Consider the following 22,412-nt stretch of genomic DNA (forward strand, 5'->3'; position numbering starts at 1 on the left):
CACCACACAACTTGTGTCTCACATTTGGCCACACGAGGGGCGGCCGGAAAGCCTCCCCAAGCCGCCAGGCACCTGCGCCGTGTCCCGCTGGCTTCCAGCCCTTCTCCAGCCGCTGCACACAGCTCTCGGAGTGTGAAAGAAGTTGCGGACCTCCTAAGTGGCCATCGAGATGGTATTTCGGTATGTTTGGTCGCCGCATAAATCATTCATGAGCCCCCAACAGCCCACCCCAAACTTCGCCCGCCGCCTCTTACCTATTCCGGACAGAATGTCTCGTTAATATTTTAATGCACTCACACACAACGGTGGAATTCTTTCCTCTCCACACTTGCTTTTCATCTTCATTTATTGAGAATCCGGGGAAAGTATTTCGGAGTATATATAACTAACGCTCTAACTTAATGCCTCACGCCAAGCACAGCATCTTCCTCCACAGCGGCTTCGGCTCCGGCCGCTGAGCCGTGAGGGCGTCCCAAATGGCCGTGTCAAAGACTTCCTTCACCTTATCCTGGATGGAGAAAGAGAGAGAGAGAGACAAGTTTATCAATTAGTCACGAGCTCACTTATTCAATGACCCGAAGAAAAGAAGTCCCCACCGATTAATTCCGCCAAACTTTTCCACCCGCTTATGGCCACTTTTCCGCCCTTCGCCTGAGAATTGTGAATTATTTAGCAATCACCGTTGAAACATTCATGAATTCCATCCCCCAGAATCGCGATGGGCGAGAGTGTTTTCCATTCATATTTTCCACTCTGCAAAAATATCCGGATTCAGGAAATGCTCATTTTACTGCCTTTTTCCCTGATGCGTAATCTCTCTGAGAAAAATATGTTTTGCCTGCGAATATTATTACGGTCGGAGAGTTTTGCTTCGATTTCAAATAAACAGACAGAGAATTCAGCGCGATGTATTGCTTTTTGGGTAGCGAATTATGGTGTATTCCGACCTAAAAATCTATTAAATAATTGATTATTATGCAAAAGTCGTCAGAATATTGTTTCTTTGCCGCACACTTTACCTTTTGTGTATTACTTAAGAGGAATAGAGGAACGTTTGAGAGACGAATATTCCAGTATTTGCAACACAATTTGCATCCTATTACTAAAATCTGTTTGTTCTGTTTTACAGTGTAATTTGCGCAATGATTTAGATAAACATTCTCTATTTGAACAAGAAACTCTCAGAGAAATTTGCCAATTGCAAGTTTTTCAGAATGATCAGCTGAGAAGTGTATTTAATTGCATTGATTCAGTTCTTTCTTCTCAGTGGTTTCCTGCTGTTCAACTTGCTCAGTCGATTAAAGTTGTTCTTATTCCAGAACTATAGTTAGGTAAACAGTGATATAATATATGTATATATGAGTATGAACTGAAAAAGTGAAGAGATTCGATGAAATAGTAATAAAATGCACTTATTTACAGCCAAGAAAAGCCACAGGGAGTTTGCACAATGACATCTATTATTGGATATTTCATACTTTCTCTCGCCTGTCCTCTTGTGATGGGAAGCATCGAGATTAAAAAGGATTTTGTTGATTTACCCAAACTTAGGAAGTTTATTTATGGCTTTCTTAAAACTGAAAAATCCCCAGACGGACCGCAGTACAGTTCATATTCCCTAATGTTAAATATTGATAATATGAAATTAATTGAAATGACATCAATTTTGAACGAAGAAGAAACAAAGAGGGTTAAAAAATTGTTGCGTACTGGAAATTCTCTCGTCCAAAATAAAGATTCTTCACCAGCAGAATTGCAAAGTCACTCTTTCACCTACAAAAAAATTCACTCTGAATCACTCAGTATTGCAAAAACTAAAGGACTTTCTGGGCAGATTAAATTGCCGGCTATAATTGATAAACTAAGTCCAACATTGAGCTTTTCAAATACCGAAACCACTACAAAGACAGACACTATTGAGGAATCAGTGACGATTCCATCGCAGAAAGTGCTTTTGAGTCCGATGAGCCAGAAAATGGTAAATTACACACTTTACAGAGAGGAAATAAAAGAAAGGCATTATTTGTCATTCTCCGTTGATTCAAATTCATCGTTCATTGTCACCAGAATTAAAACTTATCCCGGAACTTTTCTCACTCACAAAAAGGAGGATAAAATTAAATTAATTGATTTGTTCAAGAAGGCGCATGAAAAAAATATGAAATTGAGTGATTCTAAATATATTAAATATGACTATAAAACCAATCAGTTAAAAATAGAGAATTACATGGCTGTAAAAACTGTGATTAATGACATTGTTGAAATCACTTTGGGAGAAGAAGAGCCAATTAAGGAAAAAGCGAAAAAATAAGAAATGACATAACAAACTATTGCAAACAATTAACAAATGTTAGAATTAATATTTGTAATTCTTCTCGATTAACCTTTAATATATTCACATTCATATAAAGAAATTGGGAAATAAATTGAAGCTTAAAAATAATATTTTTTCTCTTATTGAGCTTATGAAAATGTGCTTTTCTTCCTCTCTTTAAGCAAGACTTCTTTAAGCCACAGTCCAAAATTCGTTCATCTGTAATCTCTTCAATTTCTTCAATCTCCTCACCGATTTTTCGGCAGGAAATTGGAAAATCACGAGAGAGAGAGAGAACGGAAAAGTGAGGAATTAACCGCCCCATGACTCGGCCAATCTTGACCACTCTGCGCGTCATCGTCTTATCTTGTCCACTCACCTTTGTACGAGACGATGATTCAATGTATTTGGCTCCAATGGATCTGGCAAAATCCCATGCGTCCGTCAGTGAAACTGGTTTCTCACCTTGACACTGCAAGTAATTGGATTTTACTCATTAGCAATCAGCACTCACGCTGAGTGACACTACCTGCAATCGTATAATTGTACTGCGGTCGCTGCGGAGGTCAGCGTGCGTCCCAATCAGCACCACTCGCGCGTCCTGGTACTGCGACAGTCGCGGCAGCCACTTGGACTTCACCGAGCGGAACGTTTCCGGGTGCACCACGCTGAAGCAGAGCAGGAAGATGTTGGTGTCCGGGTAGGAGAGCTCTCGCAGCACGTCTAGATTATCCTGTCCGGGCGTATCGCAGATCGTCACTCTCACCGGCGCGTCGTCCACCTGGACGTCAACTGTGGGAAGGAAGAGGAGAATAAGAAGCAAATGACTCGGAGATGATGGCTTAAGGATTATGAATTTCTGTGGTAATCAGAAGCTGCTTGCCGTGCTCACTCACCATTGTAGATGTCAGAGGCTGTCGGAATGTGCTCAGCTACGAAGCGATTCTCCAGGTAGGACACAATCAGATTGGTCTTCCCCACGGCTCCATCTCCCACGACGACGCACTTGATGGACGGCACGGCGTCTTTATTGTTATTCACCTTATTACAGCGATCTGCATTAAATGACGAATCAATATGCATGAGAGATAGTGTCAATATTTCATGGCAAACAGTATTCAGAATATAGGAAGAGACACTCTTCAAATTCCCATAAATCTCCCTCACCCGCCGTGCCAAGCGATACGCGGTTGTCGCATCTGAACAGGTAAACAAGTTAATAGATGGAAAGCAAATATTTTCTCTCTATCGACCAAAAATTCCTCCAAGATGCTCAAGAAGAGAAAAATACCCCAAAACGCGTGGTTTCTGCATTCTAATGCCACCAAATAGCGACACACACCATTTTCGCAAATGCGCTCTTTCCCACCCATTCAGCGCTTGTGTGTGTGTGCGGATTCTGGTGTCACAAAAGCCACCCCATTTTAGAGATCTTGAGCACACGGGAAATCAACACCGAATTTGCCCCGATAAATTGTCGTATCAATTTTCAAACGCATTTGCGCCATTGAATGTAAATTAAAACTCACTCGATTTCGATTTCCTCTCCTTGACACCACCTTTTACTGCTGTGTCACTCAGTCTCTGATGCTGGTGTGTCTGAAAGGAGATCGTGAAAGAAGTCATGAATGTTTGCTGACTGGAAAGAAGGTGCAGAGAATCAATTTTCACGAAGTCACACAGGTTAAAAACTCACTCCATCTCATTGTAAATTGACCGTGTAAAGTTCTGAGATTACACTTTGCAAATCCAATTCAACACTTTCCTCCAAACAAATTATGTACTACAAATGCACAGAAAATAGGCCAAATTACAGCAACATTGACCTGCCAATTTGCGTCAGCATCTCGTGACTTTTCCACCAAATGTAATGCAATATTTTAAAAATTCAGTCATGAAGAAAGAATGTCGCTGCGGTTTTCCAGTCGCCACTTTTTGTGGCTACTCGAGGCAACTCTATTCGCCGTTTGTCTCAAACAATTTAATTAACTATGAGTGATTGTTGAAGCTCTCTTTGCCAGATAGTTGCAAAAAAGGCTCGTGTTTTCTTCGTCTATCTTCTTGGGCGCACATTTTCAGTCATGAAATATGGAAATTTTTATGTCACACATTTAAATAATATCATTTGCGAGTCTCCTTTTACAGCTTTTTACTGCATCAACCCTCAACTTTTCACTCCACCATTATTTTTTATCATTCGCATTTTTGCCTCTTCCCTCTCGAGTCGCTTTTCTTTTTGCTTACGAGCCTTTCCCAAGCGCACTTCATGAAGAGCGCGCACACAGTGATGGGGCGACAAAGGAGTAATCCTTTGAACAACTACTGCAAAAGTTAGTTTATAGTTAACTGTGTAAATGTTGACATGAAACCCTCTAATGAAGTACCAATTAATGTAGCCATTCTCCAAAATTTACATCTTTTTGCAACATTACATTTTTTTTCTCTCTCCGCAAAAAAGCTGGGCAAATTTGCTTTTTGTTCCGCCTGTAATTGGCAATAAATGCTGTTCTCATTGTGATGCATTGCAATTATTTCATGTTTGTTCATGTGATGATTTAATTGACATCTGTTGGTTTCCATTGCAATTTGCCAGCTGAAATATTGGCATTAAACTCATGGTCTGTTTTGCTAACGCACTTCTTTTGCGCGCGCGAGATTGTTTTACAACCTCTCAAAATTGCCACGAAAATTATCTGTTTTCTCAACAATTTCAAATGATTTTACGATGGGAAAACATGATACTGCAGAGAGTGTTGAAAAATCTTTCGCTCAACAGTAATCTTATCAGTCTCTAATCTTTATTCCCCGAAGCGCGCTTAAAGCTGGCATGAATTTGAGAAATTCTCTGGCGTCAATTCGCAAATCCCGCTAATGTTTTGCCATTGTTTCATTTCAAAAGTGTATTAACGAATTTAAATAACAATCACTCAATGTTTCTTCTTCTCTCCTCAAACAGTGAGAAAAGACAGGAAATAACACACTTTTTTCTTCTTCCGCTAATCCTGTTGAGCACCGGTTATTCATAAGAAAGAGGATAAGAAAAACTTCTCTCTCTATATATATATATAACATTCTCTCAAGTTTGATAGCTTATTTTTTCTTCGTCATCTCAAAACTATTTTCTCTCCATCCTTTTCCAACTTTCTACAGGACTTTCATACAGTTCTTGTGCATAATACAGTGTGCAAGTTGAGGCAATTGCATCGCCTAAAGTGGGGTAAAACTTTGTTGTTCACATTGTTTCACGCTTCAGTTTCTGCCCATGTTTTGCCAAACTACGTGACAAACTACTTAAAATTTGCAAAATTCTTTAATTGGAAAAAAAAAAGTTGAACGCCATAGAGTACACGACAAAGTCATGTAACCATCATGTAAAATTTATCCCTAATAGAGCGAACAGTTAACACATGCTGTAATGCTGTTTAATGCGGCCTATGAATGAGAAAATGCTACAATTAGCAATTAATGGAAATGATTCATAATTCACGATTTTAAGGGATTTGTAGTGCTCTCTCAAATCACACTCTCACCGATTAGATTGGGCTCCTAGTGAAAGCCATTAATATGAAAATCCTATTAACTCAATGACCTCAACATGAATATTTCATTTATGCTCTTGCCCTCTCCGTGTCTCTCCTCGCAAATCCATCTCTCCAGCCTTTGGCACTTGGCAAATTGAATCACATTAATGGAATTACTATGCTTCGCCAAATTAACAGGAAAAAATCATCATGTTTTTCTCTCTTTATTCATCTCATGAGCGACCAAAGCAAAACATGGCAAGATTGACAGACAGGGGAGAGAGAGAGTGAAATTCGGTGAAATTTTGAAGCTTTTATCACCTCCAAACAGACAAGAACTCTGGCTCCAAGGCGAGCGAGTTGAGTGTGAGAAACCATGAATGTCTTTGTGCTGGAAAATTATGAAAAGCCACGGAATTTTGCTCGAAGAGCGCGTCATAAAATGCATTTATAATAGTATTTTGCTCAAATTACCATTAAAAGTGGTTCCGCCACGACACTCGTTGAGAGAGAAGCGAAAATACTTCATCAAATATTACTTCTGCTCGTCTTCCCGAAGACACACCTTAAAGGCTTTTTTCATATGTTGCGAAAGCTATGTGAAGAATCAAGCAACTTTCTCACTCTCAGATGCATCGCGAGGCAAGTTTAGCCAACAAACTCACAATGAAATTCTGTAGCAAACCACCCCAAGAATCCACCCATTCTATGCATGAAGTTTCATCATTTTCACTTTGGTGAGCTTTAATTGCATTCCATCCATTTCGCGCCTGAGAATCCACCCCCGCATAAACACGACAACAAATGTTAGATGTACAACAAAAGGAGTGCGCTGAAGCAATATTGGGATATTGTTCGTGACAAAATTGCATTTATCCCATGGAAAATTGTATGTGAGATTAAAGTGCTTTCGACAGGGGTTGATAGATTGCGAAAGAAAAGCGCCAGAAAGTTCTTCATCAGCAACATTGCAAATGCACACAAATTACTTTAGCGACAAAGTAAGAGCATGAAATTCATCAAAAGAAGTGAAGAAGAGCATCTCAATTAAATTCAATTTCAGTGAATTAACTTCTCTCCACAATGTGCAAATAGAAATTCAGACAAAATGATGACTTTCACATCCATAGAAGCAAATCGGTAAAACTGCGGCATTTTGCACTCTGAAACCATCAAAATGTTTATTATTGCTGATGAATTTTTCCATAACTTTCCTTTTTCAAAGCATACCGCCAGAAAATTCATCGATCAATTTATTAAATAGCAAAGTGCGCGGGAAATATGCGAGTGCATAGTTGAGTATTGTGGATTGAAGAGCCCCTGAATTTGCGAATATGCGAAATAACCCTCAATTTAGGGAATGAATGAGGGAAGAGCCAATCAACACTAAGCAATTAATGGAGCAATAAACAAGGGAATGTCGGCCGAGTGAGTGCAAATCTCTATGACGTTAAATTCGCGGGCGGTTTTGTATTTTTTGCAGTGCGTGTTCTATATCTGAAATATGAGAACGATAAGTCAAATTGATGGTCTCCAGATAAAAGCTCTTTTTCGGTTATTTCAGCCATTTCAGTTTTGAAGAGTGGAAAAAAGGTAATCCTCTCTAATATTGTTCACTGATTTCCACTGCAAGGACGACAAGAGATGCGACGCACAGGAAATTCGCAGTGGATTCAATATTACAAATAAATATTTCAGTGAACACACTGCGGCAGAATTAATTTTTTGTCGCGTATCATCCAAAGCATTCCAACAGAATACACAAATCGTATTTGTTATTTTTTTTCTGTCGTTAGTGTCATTTTCGATCTCTGGACGAGGCTGAATAAAAATTCGCGATATATTTCATGATTAAATTTTGGCGGATTTTCTCCGTAAACATTGAGAAATATGATAGACTTTCAAGCACAATTGATCTCCCAGAAAGAGATAGAAAAAAAAATGTGCCAATCTTGAATCATAAGCCTGAGTTTTTGTATTTTATTGAGAGATAAAATATTTCGTATATTCATAGAGGAATTATTCATAGACTTTACGTGACTGTGTAACTTCTTTCTCTCTTCGTACTCGCTGGCAAACATTCTTTTGGTGTGGCTGAAGAGGAATTGCATTTGGAGAGCGTTAACTATCAAGTGCTTGAGAAGATAAACCCATGAGAGGCTGAAGCGTCTTGAGAGAGTGAGATTCAGTAATTAGATCCTCACATCACTTACACGCAATTAAGCTAAAGTGCCTTTGGATCATTTAACAGCGCCTCACTCTCACGGAATTGTTGATTCTCCTCCCACCCCCACCCCGTGATGGGCTCTCGCGTGAGCACGCGGGCACTTATCGGTGTGGAGAATGAGGAAGTGAGGTGGAAAAGACACAGATAGAGTGGCAGGCGTCATTCTCTACGGCCTGCAGAGCCGTGTAGAGAGAATGAGTGAGAGCCACCGCTGGACCATGATAAATCTCGCTCACCTGAAACGCGAACGGGAGGCCAGTGGATGAGGTGCTGGTGTCGTTGCTACTGCAGCCGTTGGAGTATTTGGATATCACAGGTGTGCAATCTTGCTGGCAGCACGAATTCACCGCGCTGCCGAAGACATGGACGGGCGGCCGCCGCTGAGATGATGTCGTCCGGAGGAGACGGCGCGGTCGCGTGGGGCTGGGTGTGCGGGGCAGCGGTCGCCACGCATAGTCATCCTCATCTGCGACCTCACGTGACGCCCCGGAGTCTTGGCTGCACTGTCGCTCGCCGTACGGATAGCCGCTCTCCACGGTGAAGTCGGCCGCCCGGATTCTCGGAATGGAATTGAAGTCATCGAAGCCGTTGTACATCTTGCGCTCCGGCTTGGGCAGCATCTGCGGCTGCGGGTGACATCTCTCCAGCAGAGGCCGGCGAGAGTGATTGAATGGGTGATCTCGAGCGGGCATCGTCTCCTGCACTGATGACAGAGGTGACATCTAAATCATCCACAAATTGCCTCTCTGTCCATTCGACGTCTGCTGCGGAAGAGAAGCGATGGAAGATGATGAATTAAGATGGCAGTGAATGCAAATTCATTTTTAAACACTACATGATGCCAACAAGCCAGACAATCTCTCGCGCAGATCGAGGTGAATTCTCGGTAAAAGACATCATTTTCAGCTCTGTGTGGCACTAACGAGTTTCCAAGAAGTGTTGGCGGAAATGGCATAAAATATTTAGAACAGAATGCCTGCTTAGGAAGTCTTATTGTTGCTTTATGCTTCCATTTCTCGCCAAGTGTGCCTCTGCACAACATTTCCGCAAACATTCTTCAATGGCAATTGATTGAAATATCCACAAGAAAGTTTCACTGTTAATGAAAATCCAACACTGAATGATTTTTCTTGGCAGAAAATAGTGCAAATGTTCTCTTTCATTCTACTTTAGCAAACTTTTCAAAGATATTAAAGGAGAATGTATGGGAATGTGCCAGCTGAATTCGCTCTTTTTCCTCCTCATCGTTCTTCAAACACTTCCTGATATTTAATAAGAACCGAAAATTGTTGAAAAGCTCTCTTGCACTATGCTATAACATCTCTATTGAATTTCTCAAACAATCCCCGTTGTTGTATCATCCTTCAAATTAAACATCTTATGAACTTTCTATTTCTTTTCACGTGAAGACAAAACAGGGAATGAGAATGCAGGAAATTATATTTTTGTAACTCTTTTTTTCACCTGATTTCCACTGAAAGATAATTAAAAAGAGCGCTTTTGTAGCTTCAGAGCCAAATGACACAACATTGTACGAAGAGTGACAACAAATTGCGAGGCGATTCAGACTTGCGGAAAATAGCAAATGCTGGAGAAACACGCAATTCGCCTATTTTTTCGTCAGCTCCACACCCAGACAATTGTGAGTCAAAGAAATCCCAGTCACATGTTCGCGAGTGCATCGACAATTTCTCTCGTGTTGGAAATTCACGGTGCTTGTCAGAAGTGGTGTGAGTGATTAAATCACATATTCAAGAGATAAGATAAGACGACGTGTTGCTCATGTGCGACATGAGACATTGGCGAAAATTCATTTATTTAATTGCGCACACACACACAAACACTCGATGCCCGAAAGCCAAAACTCAAATTGAGAGTAACTATTATAGTTGATTTTATGGCTGCGCCACAGCGAGAGAAAACTTTCAATTGACCCCAGAAAATTCCAATTAAGAGCTTTTGCCAGGGAAAAATCTCTCAAACCGGATAGAATGGCAGGGCGAGTGAGAGAGAGATTCCACACAAGTGCTGCACCTTCGGATGCTTTTACGGCCAACAAACAACATAAATTTTGTGCACCATCGAGTGAAAAAGGTTAAATTGAAATCACCGACTCTAACTTTTAATCAAGATCCAATTAATACAGCCAGAGAGTCTCGCATTCTCTCGCCTTTGCGACTATTTGCAATCTATGCGATGCCGTCATCAATCATCATCCTGGGCAACTTTCATTTCCACTTTGCGAAAACACTGTCCCGAACCGCGAAGGTACAGCATTTTAATGACTCTCAAGCCAAGCGACATGGGCAATTTCTGCAGCGCGGATCGTTTGATTAGGTAAAGCTCACCTTTTGGATTCAATCTGGCGAGCATCTTTGGCAGATCTCACGTGAAATTTCACTTTGCCGCTGATTTATACGCAATTGACGGACGGGTTCAACAGTTCGCCAAGCTCTCCTTTCCCTCTACCTTCAATTCAATATCAATTTCTGGCTGAACTTTATCAGATCGCCGAAGACACAGAGAATGCACTAATATTCAGCAATAAAGATTCTGCCCATAAAGTGTAATAAAAAGCCTGTCTTGATTGGGAACTTCTCTCTGGGAGTGTCTTGTATTCTCTCCGATAAAGCCGAGCACCATTAATTTGGTGCGCCAGCCTTTTTCCTCCACACATTTAATTCCAAATTGATTTTCAACTCAAGAGAACACACACCGAATGTGATTGCAAATAAATCCCAGAGATTAATCCCCGAATATCATCCACAATGTTCCAGACATAGTCTCTATTATCGCTAATGGACTATAAAATAAATCAGTAATTAGAGGCATAATCTCCGCAGACTAATTCTCTTCGCTCCCCCATCAATGAATTTATCGACTGATTGGGCGACACACTGAGATTATGACTCGCAGGAAGGCAAATTTTCCAAGAATTTCCGCACTTAATAGATTTATACCAGCGGATAATATAATAGAGCTGATTAGGGCCCGAGATGCTTGGCAGATTAGTATTCTTGAGCGCTGCGGGAGTAAAAGTGAATTATCGAGCAACGAATGTTTAATTCAATTATCCGACATTATCATGAGAATCTCATTACGCATGACTCTTTCATACATATAAAATCTTGCATGCGGAGAATTGCCTTGCAGGTGAATTCTTGCCACGCTCTCGCAATGATCATGCCTCCAATCTATGCAAATTCATTGACATCATTTGCGCAAATCTCTCCTCATATTGAATTACGAGCCTTCAACCCTTCTCTCACAGTGTCGATACTTTCGCCCAGAGCTCTGGACATGAGGAACCTGCACGAGAAGCACGAAGGGATGTTTTAATGGGGGTGTGGAAAATTACGAGACAAATATTGCCACCCTTTTCTGTGCTCCCGCTTTAAACTAGCAATCTTAATGAAATTTCCCCAATTTTATGGTCGAATCGTGCCTTCTCGTGCTCTCCAACCAAGCATTTATGTGTTATTAAACATATTAAATTCTTTTTTTTTTTGTTATAATCAAAAGCAAACACACATGGAATTTTTTAATGAGCTGTGTGTGTGATGAAATGCAACATTAAAGCGCTGTGAGCGTTGGTAAAAAGATAAATAAAGTTGCGACAAGTGCATTATGAGCAGGTGTAATTTATCAAGAGTCACTGTTTCATGTGCACAAGAAGTTGTACCAATAAAAAGTGATGTAAAGAGGCTGCTTCTATTGCTCTATTCAAATATTGGGAGTTGAATTGCGATATTGCGAAAAAGAGTGAACAGATGGAAAAGTATATTTCTCCTGCTGAATGTCCCTTCAATTTCAGGAGTCATCATGACATATGGTCATCGTCCTCTTCTCCACTGGTCTATTCACAAGTATTTTCGTTTTCACAATAAAATTCCTTCTGTCTCTTATTAAAAATTCATTCAAATATTCCCACGACAGCCTTTCTTTCGACGCTTCGTGTGAGAGATGCAGTAAAATGCAATTCTCACCCCATAGAAAAAGTACGAGGGCTGATAATCTTTCACATCTTTTTCTATCATGTTTGCAGCATTTTTTTCCATCCCGGTGACTGACAAAGAGTGCTCGCCACGGAAGCCACGTTTCATCCCTGAGCGAAAGAGTGCTAGAGTTTCCCATGGCGAATGGCAAATGCCAAAGCAATTCCATACATCTTCAGCGGCAGCGAGAGCATTAGTGCAGTGCGGAAAATAATCTTGCCAGAGGTTGAGCCCGAGTGTCTATGCCAAAAGTTAATTGTGCAATTTAGACAAGGTGTAAGCACGTTTACAAGGTACTCGCTATTAAATTCCCTTATTGTTCTCCCCAACTCGTGTTTTTAATTACTTCGTCTTTATACTTTGAATATCTTCCCTCATTCCACACACAGCACGCCAAAAAGCACTTGCATGATGGCATTTGTGCGAAAAAAAGCACGTCACCTTCATTATATGTCAAAGAAGTAAATCCTTTAGCAGAATAATTAGTCATGTGCGCCTCAGCATCTCTTTTCGCAGAACAAAAAGCGGTAGAAAAACAGAGAGTCACATTGTTTAAATTAATAAAACGCACATTCTCATCCAATTTCCCGACGCCTCTGACGCACTAATTATATTTACTAATTAGCCCCATGTTTAATGGTAAATTTACATACCTAATCGCCGAAAAAACTAGACCATGCATAAGCAAAATATTCACACATTACATTGTACAATATGACTCCTCTGTCGTGCCCTCACAAATAGATTCGACAAAATGCCTGTGGCAATTTAATTACGAAACCGTGGGACAAACACTGACATTCACATGCTCGCAAGCATGCTCATGGTGGAAATTCGAACCGGAAATTAAAACTGTGCGGTCCACAACCCCTCTTCCCTTTGTTATGCCACCGAAATGCCTCCGCTCTACATTTCACTCCTGCATCGACGGCCAGAAATCTACCTTTCGCACAGTGAGACCGAAAATTTCAAGTCCTTCTGCACACAACACAAGGGAAGCACATTCTTCGGCACGGTGTACTTCTTCTCACTTGAAACATTTTGGCCAATCGACAGCAATAAAATGCGAATTGTGGCGTCATTTAGAGCCTTTGAAACAATCTTTCAGACCTTTTATATATTACAAATTATGTAATCGTGAAGACAATTGAAGAAAATTATCAGAATAACAGCAAAAAATTCATTCAATGCTCTAAAATTAAAAGAGTGGATATTTGATAAATCTGTAAACATTTAATTTGAAGATTGACATAAATCTAGGATGATAAATAGGCAAATTGACACTCAATTCAACTGTTATTTACCCCTTAATTGAATTCATCTCTACGCATCTTCTTAGATTGAAGATTAAGAAATTGACAGTAAAGTTTACCGCATTATAGCTTGACAAATCACCTGTGCTTTACCCGCAATGTTATCACGACAGAGTTATCTTTTATTTTCCATAGAATTCCCATAAAAATAAAGCACCACAAACCCAAATCGCTGTCGTCTCGCATGCATTTCAGGTGGGAAACCTGTTCCAACATCCACTCAATTAGGCAAATCACTTAATTATTTAAAATTCGAAAATGCTTTTCTCAGAAACTCTCTGCAAGGCCCACAAACCCTGTAATTTTCACGGCGGGGAGAGAAAACAAAATACCGTGAGCGCGAGTGTGAAAGTGTCTCTGGCTGCAGATATATGTAGGCAACGGTGAAACTGTGTACACCTTGTGGCACCAAAATGCACCCTTTGGGCAGAAACGGCCGAGCAATTCCGCACCGAAAAATACCCTCAATTCATATTGGCAAATCGAGAGAGTGCGACAGAGAGAGAATTGATTCGAGAAATGGGACCAATTTTCCTTTGCCAACCATATAATTTTGGACATTGAAATTCTCGAGAGGTGATTTTCTCCCTTCTCCGCATCTCAAAAGATATGTGTTTTGGGCCTTCTTTTTCGGAGAACACTCTTGTGTCGCTCTTTTTCATGTCTTGCGCTCCCTCTCGTTCACATTATCCAACAAATTTTATGTTGTTATTCACGAAAAATTATTGTGCGTCATCTTCATTGCCCGGGCATCGCTGGGTGGCGGTGCGAGAGAAGAAAAAAAAGGAGACCCGCAGAGGTGGAGAAGTGGAAGAAGCTGAAATACCGCCAAAGATGAGAAGCTCAGATGTCGACCTGAAAGACTTTTCAAGTGTAATGTTTGTACCTGGTTGCATGAAAAAGTCAATTTCAGCTTCTTCGGCTCCCTCTTCACCCTCTTCTTCTCCTCCTCCTCCTCTCACACTCTTCTGCGCCACAGTCATCTTCCACACTGCTGCACAGCCTCATCGGACGCAGAGCGTCGATGCAATCGTCGGCATGATCATTGCCAGTGATTGGAGATCAACTTGCTGCAGCTGCTCTTCCTTGACGGATCACTGACTCGAACGCTGAATATTGGCTCTGTGTGTATGTGCGAGAAGAGCCCTCTTTTTTGCCCACCAACACGGGCAGTTTCTCTTGAGAGTGATCTCCACACAACATGAATTAATTTCCCAGTGAGACTTCAATGCTCTGAATTTAATACAATTGCTCACCAACGCGTTTCTCTCCTATTCCGTGTGATTACGTGATAATCGCTTTTTCTCTTGCTCTTCCTTTTATCTCCCATGTCTTTTGTCTTACCACAGATCCATCAAACAAAGAGCCGAGCAATCCAACTGGAATGACCACTTTGGGCTCTCCTCATCGCTCTTCTCGGCCGCTAATCAACACGATCACTTCGCCATTGACTTCTTTTCCACCTTGTGATGTATCTTATGACCATCTTCAGTCACTCGACCCGCGTGAATAACTTTAAAGGGCTTTCAATTCACTACGCTATTCAATGCTGTGATAACTTGGAAAAACCTCGCCCATTTCCTCCATTTCCCACCCAACACGAAGTGCCGAAGAAGAGAGTCTTGAGACTTGTCTTCAGATGTTTTGCACGGTGTTTCCGTCTCTAGGTCGCATACACTAATGGCCCTCTATCAGCCATCATCTCATGCACAAGAGAATTCTCTCGAGGAGATTCTTTGATGCATGTTTTATAGCATTTAATCGTCCCCATTCCCATCAGCCAAAAAATCTCCACACTCCCATTTTCTGGGTGTCTCTCATTGCTGAAACTTCTTCCACTCAATCGCCGTGAAACTTCCACTCATAATATGTTAATTGGACTTGTGAATGTTTCATCTTCGGAACATCTTTTTCCACCGCGTGACTTCTTTTTGCCTCGTCTCCGCGCGGCACCATCATCTTTTATCCCTCCATTTAATTGACGAAAGCACACAGAGAATCGAGTCTTGAGTGCCATCATGTTGCTTAAAGACACCACTAAAGCTACTTGATGGCGTTTAACCAGCCCGACTAATTTTTGAGTCATCTCATTGCAGCGCCCAGTGTAATTAGTTATCCCCATCATTCCGCATAACATACGCGCACTCTTTTAATGTACCGTGCATGAAATTTTAATAACAGTAAATTATTTCTTCGCTTTTTTTCTCACTTCACCGACGAATAAATTCTCTCTCTGTGCTCCTCAAACATTGGCTTCTTGAAGAAGAGATAGTCATATCCGAAACACTGTGTTCTTCTGCTCCTTCGGCATGATGATGATGGGCTATTTGCCTTTGGTGGGGCGAGCAGAGAATGATGGAGGAATTGCTGTGTGAATTACATTGAGAGTCGAGAGCAGCCAAAGAGATGGTAAAACATTCATATCACACAATATTACAAAACTAGCTCTCTTGCTGTGCTTTCTCCGGGAGATGGATTAAGTCTTCGGGGGGTTTAAGAATGCAATTTTACACTCTTGAGTTATCCAACAAGAAAATTGACTTCTTTCATGTCGAAACCACAGGAAGATGGCTGGTCTGAGGGCGAACGACTCACCGCACAGTGTGGAAGTGAATGGATGCTAGAGCATGACCATGAAGGCGAGGGCAAAAAGGGCTTTACATCCAGAGAAGAAGTGCAATTATGAATGATGGAAGGTTCTTGAGCATACATCAAACACTGAGAGAAACTTCCGCAGAACAATTCATATTTTTTCACACTCAGAGACTCTCAGAGCAGGTAAAGAAACTGTGTGCGGAGAAAATCCACAAATAACCCATGATAATTGCAACTAATTGTGCACTTTTTCTCCACTTTTTATACCATCGCCAGGAACTACAGACGAATTTTCTCGCAATTTCTTATCTTCGTCACACACTTTTTGCCACCAACCTTGGCTCTTTTTGCTCACGCGTTCATCGCGAGAGAACGCGACACAAAACGACAATATATACGTAATCTTTGCGGAGAAAGTAATTAAAATATTATCAAACCTCAAGTTTTTTGTTCTGTGTTGAGCTGATTTCGCGCGTTCACACAAAATTAAAGCCAGATCAGAGAGAGAATTATGGGCGTAAAATTTCCACTTATTTTCACCTTATGATCGCGCGAACAGTACCAACTTGGGCCACAACTCAACCAATACTGCGGCAAAACGGTAGATTGACCTGTTGAATTACCTGCGATGGAACGACTGAGTCGGCGAGCGATCGCACACCTTTCGGTCTACCACGGAGATCTCTTTCCCACAGTGCTGCTCGCGAGCACACACAGGTAAAAAGAGAGGCACATTCAACCGCACGAAGCGACGAGTTTACCGGCTGTTGTGTCTCCAGGTGGAAGGCAATATAGCCGGAGATCCAGTGAATTCACACAACAATACAGCCACGAGGAAGAGACTTCTTGCAGGCCATTGAATAAACTTTACCCAGCTGAGATATCACAACAATGAATGAGGAAAGTTTCAAAACATGAAGGCAAAACTCCCCTCTCTCTCTCACTCTGCCCTGCGCGATTTCTGTCCGCAATCACTAAACGTCCACAATTTCATATCCCCAGTAATATCAGCAAATGTGACGTGCCTGCAGCGAGTGCGAAAGATCAAAAAACGTCATGGAAGTACGAAACACAGTCCCAAGATAGTCCAGCATGCCATAAATCAAAAGACTGTCTGGAGTGTTCTCAATATGAGCCAACATATTGAGATGTATGTACGCCGTGATAAGGAAATCTCGCACATTATGACTATATCATATCGCTGACAATTCAGTAGCTAAAGCACGATCGTCAAGAGTGTCTGAGTAGCCATTCGCATTCACCCTAACGAGAAACACTCCTTGGAACAAAGGGAAGAAGTGAAAATTAGCCGCCTAATAGCTTGATTTGTGTGATACTAAAAGGAGAGCGTAAAGGCCTGAGATATTGGCAGTGGCGGAAAAATGCTCTTAAGCCTTGTGGTGGCCTACATTGTGTGGTTGTCGGGTAATACAAGATCGGCTGGATATGGAGCCCCAGTCGCACCACCATCGAGCCTCCCATCGCCCGAAATGGTATTGAATTGCGAGCTAAATTTATGCCTCACCAGCTCTCCTTCGCACTTCCCCTCAGAATTGCACCAACACTAGATAAGAGATGAAAATATTTGCAGAGATTTACGAGCCCAAACACTTGTTTACGGATGTTTCGCGTTGGTGTACATGTTAGTTTAACGGCTATAAGAATTTATAATAGAGGAATGTGTAATGTTGGATGAAGTGGAAATTTACTGCTAATTTGCTAAGACACATTTTGTACCTTTCTTGCTCTCTCTCTCTCTTCATCTCTTATCACACGCCTAATCTCGTCCACTGTCTCCCAACTCTTCTTCACCTCCCTCAAGAAGCCACAACAATTTGCGTTTCAGATATCCTCCTCCTCCTCCTCGTAATTCTGAGAGAAAATAAGAGGTGTTTATGGATGAGGAAATTATTAAATAATTTTTTATCCACCCTCACACAAACACTAATTCATTTTTCCCCGTCTCTTTTTGTAATCTCTCAACAGTTTGCCTTTATGAGACGATTCGGCTATTTAGATGCAAATCCGTCGGATTCTCTGGCTCTGTATAGCGAAGATGCCGTGATTGATGCCATTAAAATGGTACAGAAGTACGGCGGAATTCCCCAAACTGGTGCTGTTGATGATAGAACGATCAAAGTATGAGGAAAAATCCCTCCCGAACCCCCAAGTTTCCTTCAGCGCTAGAAATGAATTTTTCCTCTAATATCACTTTAATGATAGTTAATGACATCGCCGAGATGTGGTGTACGAGATTTACATGCCGCCAGCGCGAGACGGAAGCGTTTTGTTGTAGGAGGACGTGGCTGGCAAAAGAGACAAATTACGTATTTGTAAGAATGGGAGGGAAGAAAATTAGCAAATAATGGGATCCATGAGGAATTTACACGCGCTTATTGATCTCTTTCGCCATTCCAATTTCTTTTCTTCTCTCTTTTCACTTCTCTTTCGATGGGGGGCAGCATAGCAAATTGGACACCAAAATTGGGTGAAACGGAAGTGTCGAGTGACATGGGAAGAGCTTTTGAACTGTGGGGTCAGTATGCCAATTTGAAATTCATTCAGGTCTTCGATCCATCTGCAGACATCATTGTCGCTTTTGGCAGTCACTACCACGGCGACAGGTAAAATGTGTCTCCAACATGTTGTGGGTGGTTTTCCGCACTCACCGTGATGATGGGGAGAAAATGCCATTCAGCAGCACCTTTCAATGCTCACAAATTTCATAGAACATGGCAGAGAAAATAGAAAAGAAGCTTATTGATTGCCGCTTACGGTTTTTTCAACTCTCGCAAAGTCAGTCGCAAAGCTCTTTTTCCCGAGCTTCTGTGTGATGGAGGAAAATCTATGTCAATCACCCCTAAAAATATATTACTCAGAACATTGATATCGATTGTGGGATATTTTGAAAATTCACCTAAAATAGCACACTTATAATATTTAATCACTCGTGAGTTTGGCAAGAGTGCAGCTGAGATACTTTTAGTTATTTACTCCACTTGAAAGCTCAGGACGGAGAAAGTGCTACAAATCGAAAGAGGTTCATCGTAAGAGGTTCTAGAGTCCAAAAAGTGCTCAATTACACTTGAGGACAATTGACTGAGGCGTAAATAAGTGTCTTCCCCAGTAAATCGATTGCGGCAAATCAACAAGTTTATTCGATGATTCGAAATTCAGGAACTCGAGAAAATAGCATTAAGTTACAAAATAGAGTTCAAAGTTGAGTTCAAATTTGGCAGAGAAATCGCTTAAAAACCTTACAAATAATTGTATGATGAAAAAACCAGTCTTTTGTCATACGAAATCGACTGTTCGGCAATTTATTCATTCTTGAACATTGACAAGACGCTACTCAATGACTCGCCCCTCGAGCCATTAGGTGTGTTGGGTATTTTATTAAGCCTCCCTCCCACGAGTCAGGTTTCCATTCGATGGACCAGGATACATTCTGGCACATGCCTTCTATCCATACGAAATGGGCTCATATGGCGGTGACATTCACTTCGACAGCGATGAAAATTGGACAAGAAGCGAGAATATCACAAATGGAGGTAAATATCCTCAATTAGTTTATCACCCCATCGATAAAATGGAAATTTCCCAAATCCAGCACAATTGATCGTTGTCACATTTGCCCCAAACTCTCCATTCGCCTGATGTTGCGGGAGAAAAGGAAAACGTGTGTAATCCTTTTTTATCTGCACAGACATCAACTTTCTCTCTGTGGCCGTTCACGAATTGGGTCACTCACTCGGCCTGGGACATTCACCCATTTACAATTCAATCATGTTCCCGTACTACAGACCCACCCAATTTCCAATCACCCTCGATTTCGACGATATCCTCGCCATGTACAATCTCTATGGTAAGTTGTCGCGTATAATTATATTTTTTCCCATCGTCTCATTTTTGGCACACAGAAGCAAAAGCAATAATTGAATTTGCGCACCCACTTCTCTCTCTATCCCGCGTGCCGACGGTGTGAATTCAGTTAGAGCACAGCTTCCGGGTGATGAGGTGATTGAGGGAAAAAACGAGGCGCCAACCACCCCCCAAATTATCCCGACATCCACCTATGAGACGACAATCACACCGGATTTATCCACTGTGATCGATCGGGACGGAGCGACACCGACAACTGAATCAATTAGCAATGATGTGACGCCTTGTACAACCCCAGCACAGCATTATTATTCATTCCATGGAGACTACGAGACCGTGGAGGAGCACAAGGTGAGCGCTGCCATTGAAAATCCACCACAATACATATGAATACCATAAAGTTTCCCTCTGCGAAAGCCATGCAGAGTTGATCCAGTGTTAGTTTTTGATTGCCAAACATCTCTCCAAAATCACACTGACAATGTTGAAAATGCTTATTTTGTCACAGACATTTTGCAATTGTGGTTTAATACAGCCACAAATATTCTCATTATTATTTATCTGTTTGATATCACAGACCATTGAAAATACCTCAAAATGCGCGCATATCTATCTACCACTTAGCAGTTTACACACTGAACTGAAATACCATCCGGAGCATTTATTTTGGAAATATTTTCCTGCATGCGTTGATTATTAAATTCACAGCAAAATGTACATTTTATTGGATCAAATATTTGTCGCTTTTCATCATTCATCCGGAAGTAACAAACCCTTTGGCATGCTGAAAGGTGAAAGAGGAAAAACTAGACTCCAATTGCAGTTTATTTTTGCATGAAAAACACATAGCTTGAAAAGAAATATTGTATAAACACTCCATTTCTCAATTTTCCTCCGAAATTTTTGCAATTCTATATCAGTTATGATCAAGGGGAAGATAATTCGCGAAGTTCTGATAAAAATATGACCAAGGGGTTGAACCAGAAGCTGACTCTTTCAGTAAAATCACGTTCAAGAAGAGTGAAACTGATGTAATTGCAAAAGTTATGCAAATGGGCGTGGCATTTGAGGGGGCGGAGCTTTGAAAACTTTACCTTTACACATCAGTGCAACTTACTGTTGCAAAAACTACAATATGAATGCAGATTTATTCATCACTTTGTCACAAATCTGAATAAGTATTCGTGTTTTTTCTCAAATCATTGCGTCTGAAAGTCCTTTCCATGGACTCGTGCGAGTTGTTTTCCCCTTGGCTTCATGTTTCATGGGCAATTTTCATACTTTCACAATTGCAAATTCTCGTTCGGAATCCTCTCATGCAGACACGTTTCGATTCGACACCAATTACAACGACGACAGCCATCGGGCCCACGTCGATTGTGGCAGGAGAACCGGCGAGCATTTGCGAAGGTAATTTCGATGCCGTCTCCGTGCTTCGTGGTGAAATATTCATATTCCGTGGCAGATTTCTGTGGCGTCTCACAAATAGATTTCACATCCTGCCGGGATATCCTGTCGACGTGGCACAGATATTTTCCCCACACGAAGGCACCGCCGCAAATCCCTACACAGTGGATGCTGCCTACGAACGAAATTCCGACGGTCACATTGTTCTCTTCTCAGGTAAATCTCCTCTCCACCCCACATGAAAAAGTCCCACCCGCTCAGCACACAATTAGAGGAAATCTCGACCGTTTCAATTGTGTGTCCGCAGGAAATCAATATTGGCTCCACAATGGCAGTCACTTTGTTGAGGAAAGTCCAAGACCTCTCACGGATTACGGGATTGACTCTCAAGTTTCCTCCATAGACGCTGCTCTAGTTTGGGGTGAGTTGCTCACATAAATTCCAAGTATCGCACATCCATAATTAATTTTCCCGCAGCGCATTTGTTGGACTAAAACTTCTCACACAAACACAAACACACGTGCGCTTCTTTGCAGGAAAGAATGGCAAGACTTACTTGTTCTCGGGCGACATTTTCTGGCGCTTCAGCGACGACTCTTCATCCCTGGATCCCGGATATCCCAAAGGCATTGCGCGATGGCACGGAATCCCATCTGATCTGGACGCTGCAGCGACAATAAACGGCCGCACTTTCTTATTCCGCCGGAAGCTCTACTGGTTGTTCAATGACCGATGGATTCGCCCAGAAATCGGATATCCTCGCAGGATCGCGTCTCTCCTGGGCTGCCGCTGAAATACATCATCAGCATCACAGCAAAGTTAGTCAAGACCAAAGATTAATTAATAAAACATTAATCATGCAATAAAATGCGCAACTGCAATTGATAACTCTGCTAATTCACTTGTGAAATGTTTCATATATCTCTTGCATTGATTCATATATTGTCACTTTGTGATGGTTTGCAAGCTGTGTTGTGATTTTATCAAGGCTTTTATGCGGTAAAGCATATATTTTACATTGACCACGTTAAGAATGTAAAGAATATGAAATAATGAGATTTCTAAGAATTTCTGAATGATTCATGAAACTCATTACAATGCAGAAGGACTTTTCCTCGCAATGACGTGCAGAATGATGGAAAATCCCGCCAAATTATG

The 22,412-nt window shown here is 41.4% G+C and overlaps 2 protein-coding genes across 7 annotated transcripts; one reads left to right on the plus strand and one right to left on the minus strand.

Annotated features, from left to right (window-relative positions):
* Positions 1–326: 326 nt before the first annotated feature.
* On the minus strand, positions 327–16,551 carry LOC132261815 (rho-related GTP-binding protein RhoJ-like). Of its 3 annotated transcripts, none has more exons than XM_059760808.1 (7): positions 16,403–16,551; positions 8,299–8,823; positions 3,844–3,913; positions 3,211–3,369; positions 2,844–3,106; positions 2,694–2,786; positions 327–508 (listed from the first exon to the last, which is right to left on the minus strand). In XM_059760808.1, the coding sequence occupies exons 2-7, from the start codon at positions 8,782–8,784 to the stop codon at positions 407–409; spliced, it is 1,173 nt and encodes a 390-aa protein (XP_059616791.1). In that variant the 5' UTR covers positions 8,785–8,823; positions 16,403–16,551; the 3' UTR covers positions 327–406. The 3 variants fall into 3 exon arrangements, with proteins under 3 accessions (XP_059616791.1, XP_059616790.1, XP_059616792.1); XM_059760807.1 differs by having other exon boundaries at positions 8,299–8,826; XM_059760809.1 differs by lacking the exon at positions 16,403–16,551 and adding an exon at positions 9,527–9,602.
* A 655-nt stretch (positions 16,552–17,206) lies between these two features.
* LOC132261989 (matrix metalloproteinase-2-like) lies at positions 17,207–22,122 on the plus strand. 4 transcript variants are annotated; one of them, XM_059761081.1, is made up of 11 exons: positions 17,207–17,458; positions 17,952–18,104; positions 18,189–18,298; positions 18,428–18,589; positions 19,386–19,516; positions 19,672–19,830; positions 19,957–20,198; positions 21,170–21,257; positions 21,313–21,470; positions 21,562–21,675; positions 21,791–21,900. In XM_059761081.1, the coding sequence occupies exons 1-10, from the start codon at positions 17,348–17,350 to the stop codon at positions 21,655–21,657; spliced, it is 1,410 nt and encodes a 469-aa protein (XP_059617064.1). In that variant the 5' UTR covers positions 17,207–17,347; the 3' UTR covers positions 21,658–21,675; positions 21,791–21,900. The 4 variants fall into 4 exon arrangements, with proteins under 4 accessions (XP_059617064.1, XP_059617065.1, XP_059617062.1 ...); XM_059761082.1 differs by having other exon boundaries at positions 21,732–21,791; XM_059761079.1 differs by having other exon boundaries at positions 21,170–21,470; positions 21,791–22,122.
* The last annotated feature ends 290 nt before the right edge of the window (positions 22,123–22,412 follow it).

Source organism: Phlebotomus argentipes, unplaced genomic scaffold (assembly GCF_947086385.1).
Source record: "Phlebotomus argentipes unplaced genomic scaffold, Phlebotomus argentipes genome assembly contig_15, whole genome shotgun sequence".
Taxonomy (NCBI): domain Eukaryota; kingdom Metazoa; phylum Arthropoda; class Insecta; order Diptera; family Psychodidae; genus Phlebotomus; species Phlebotomus argentipes.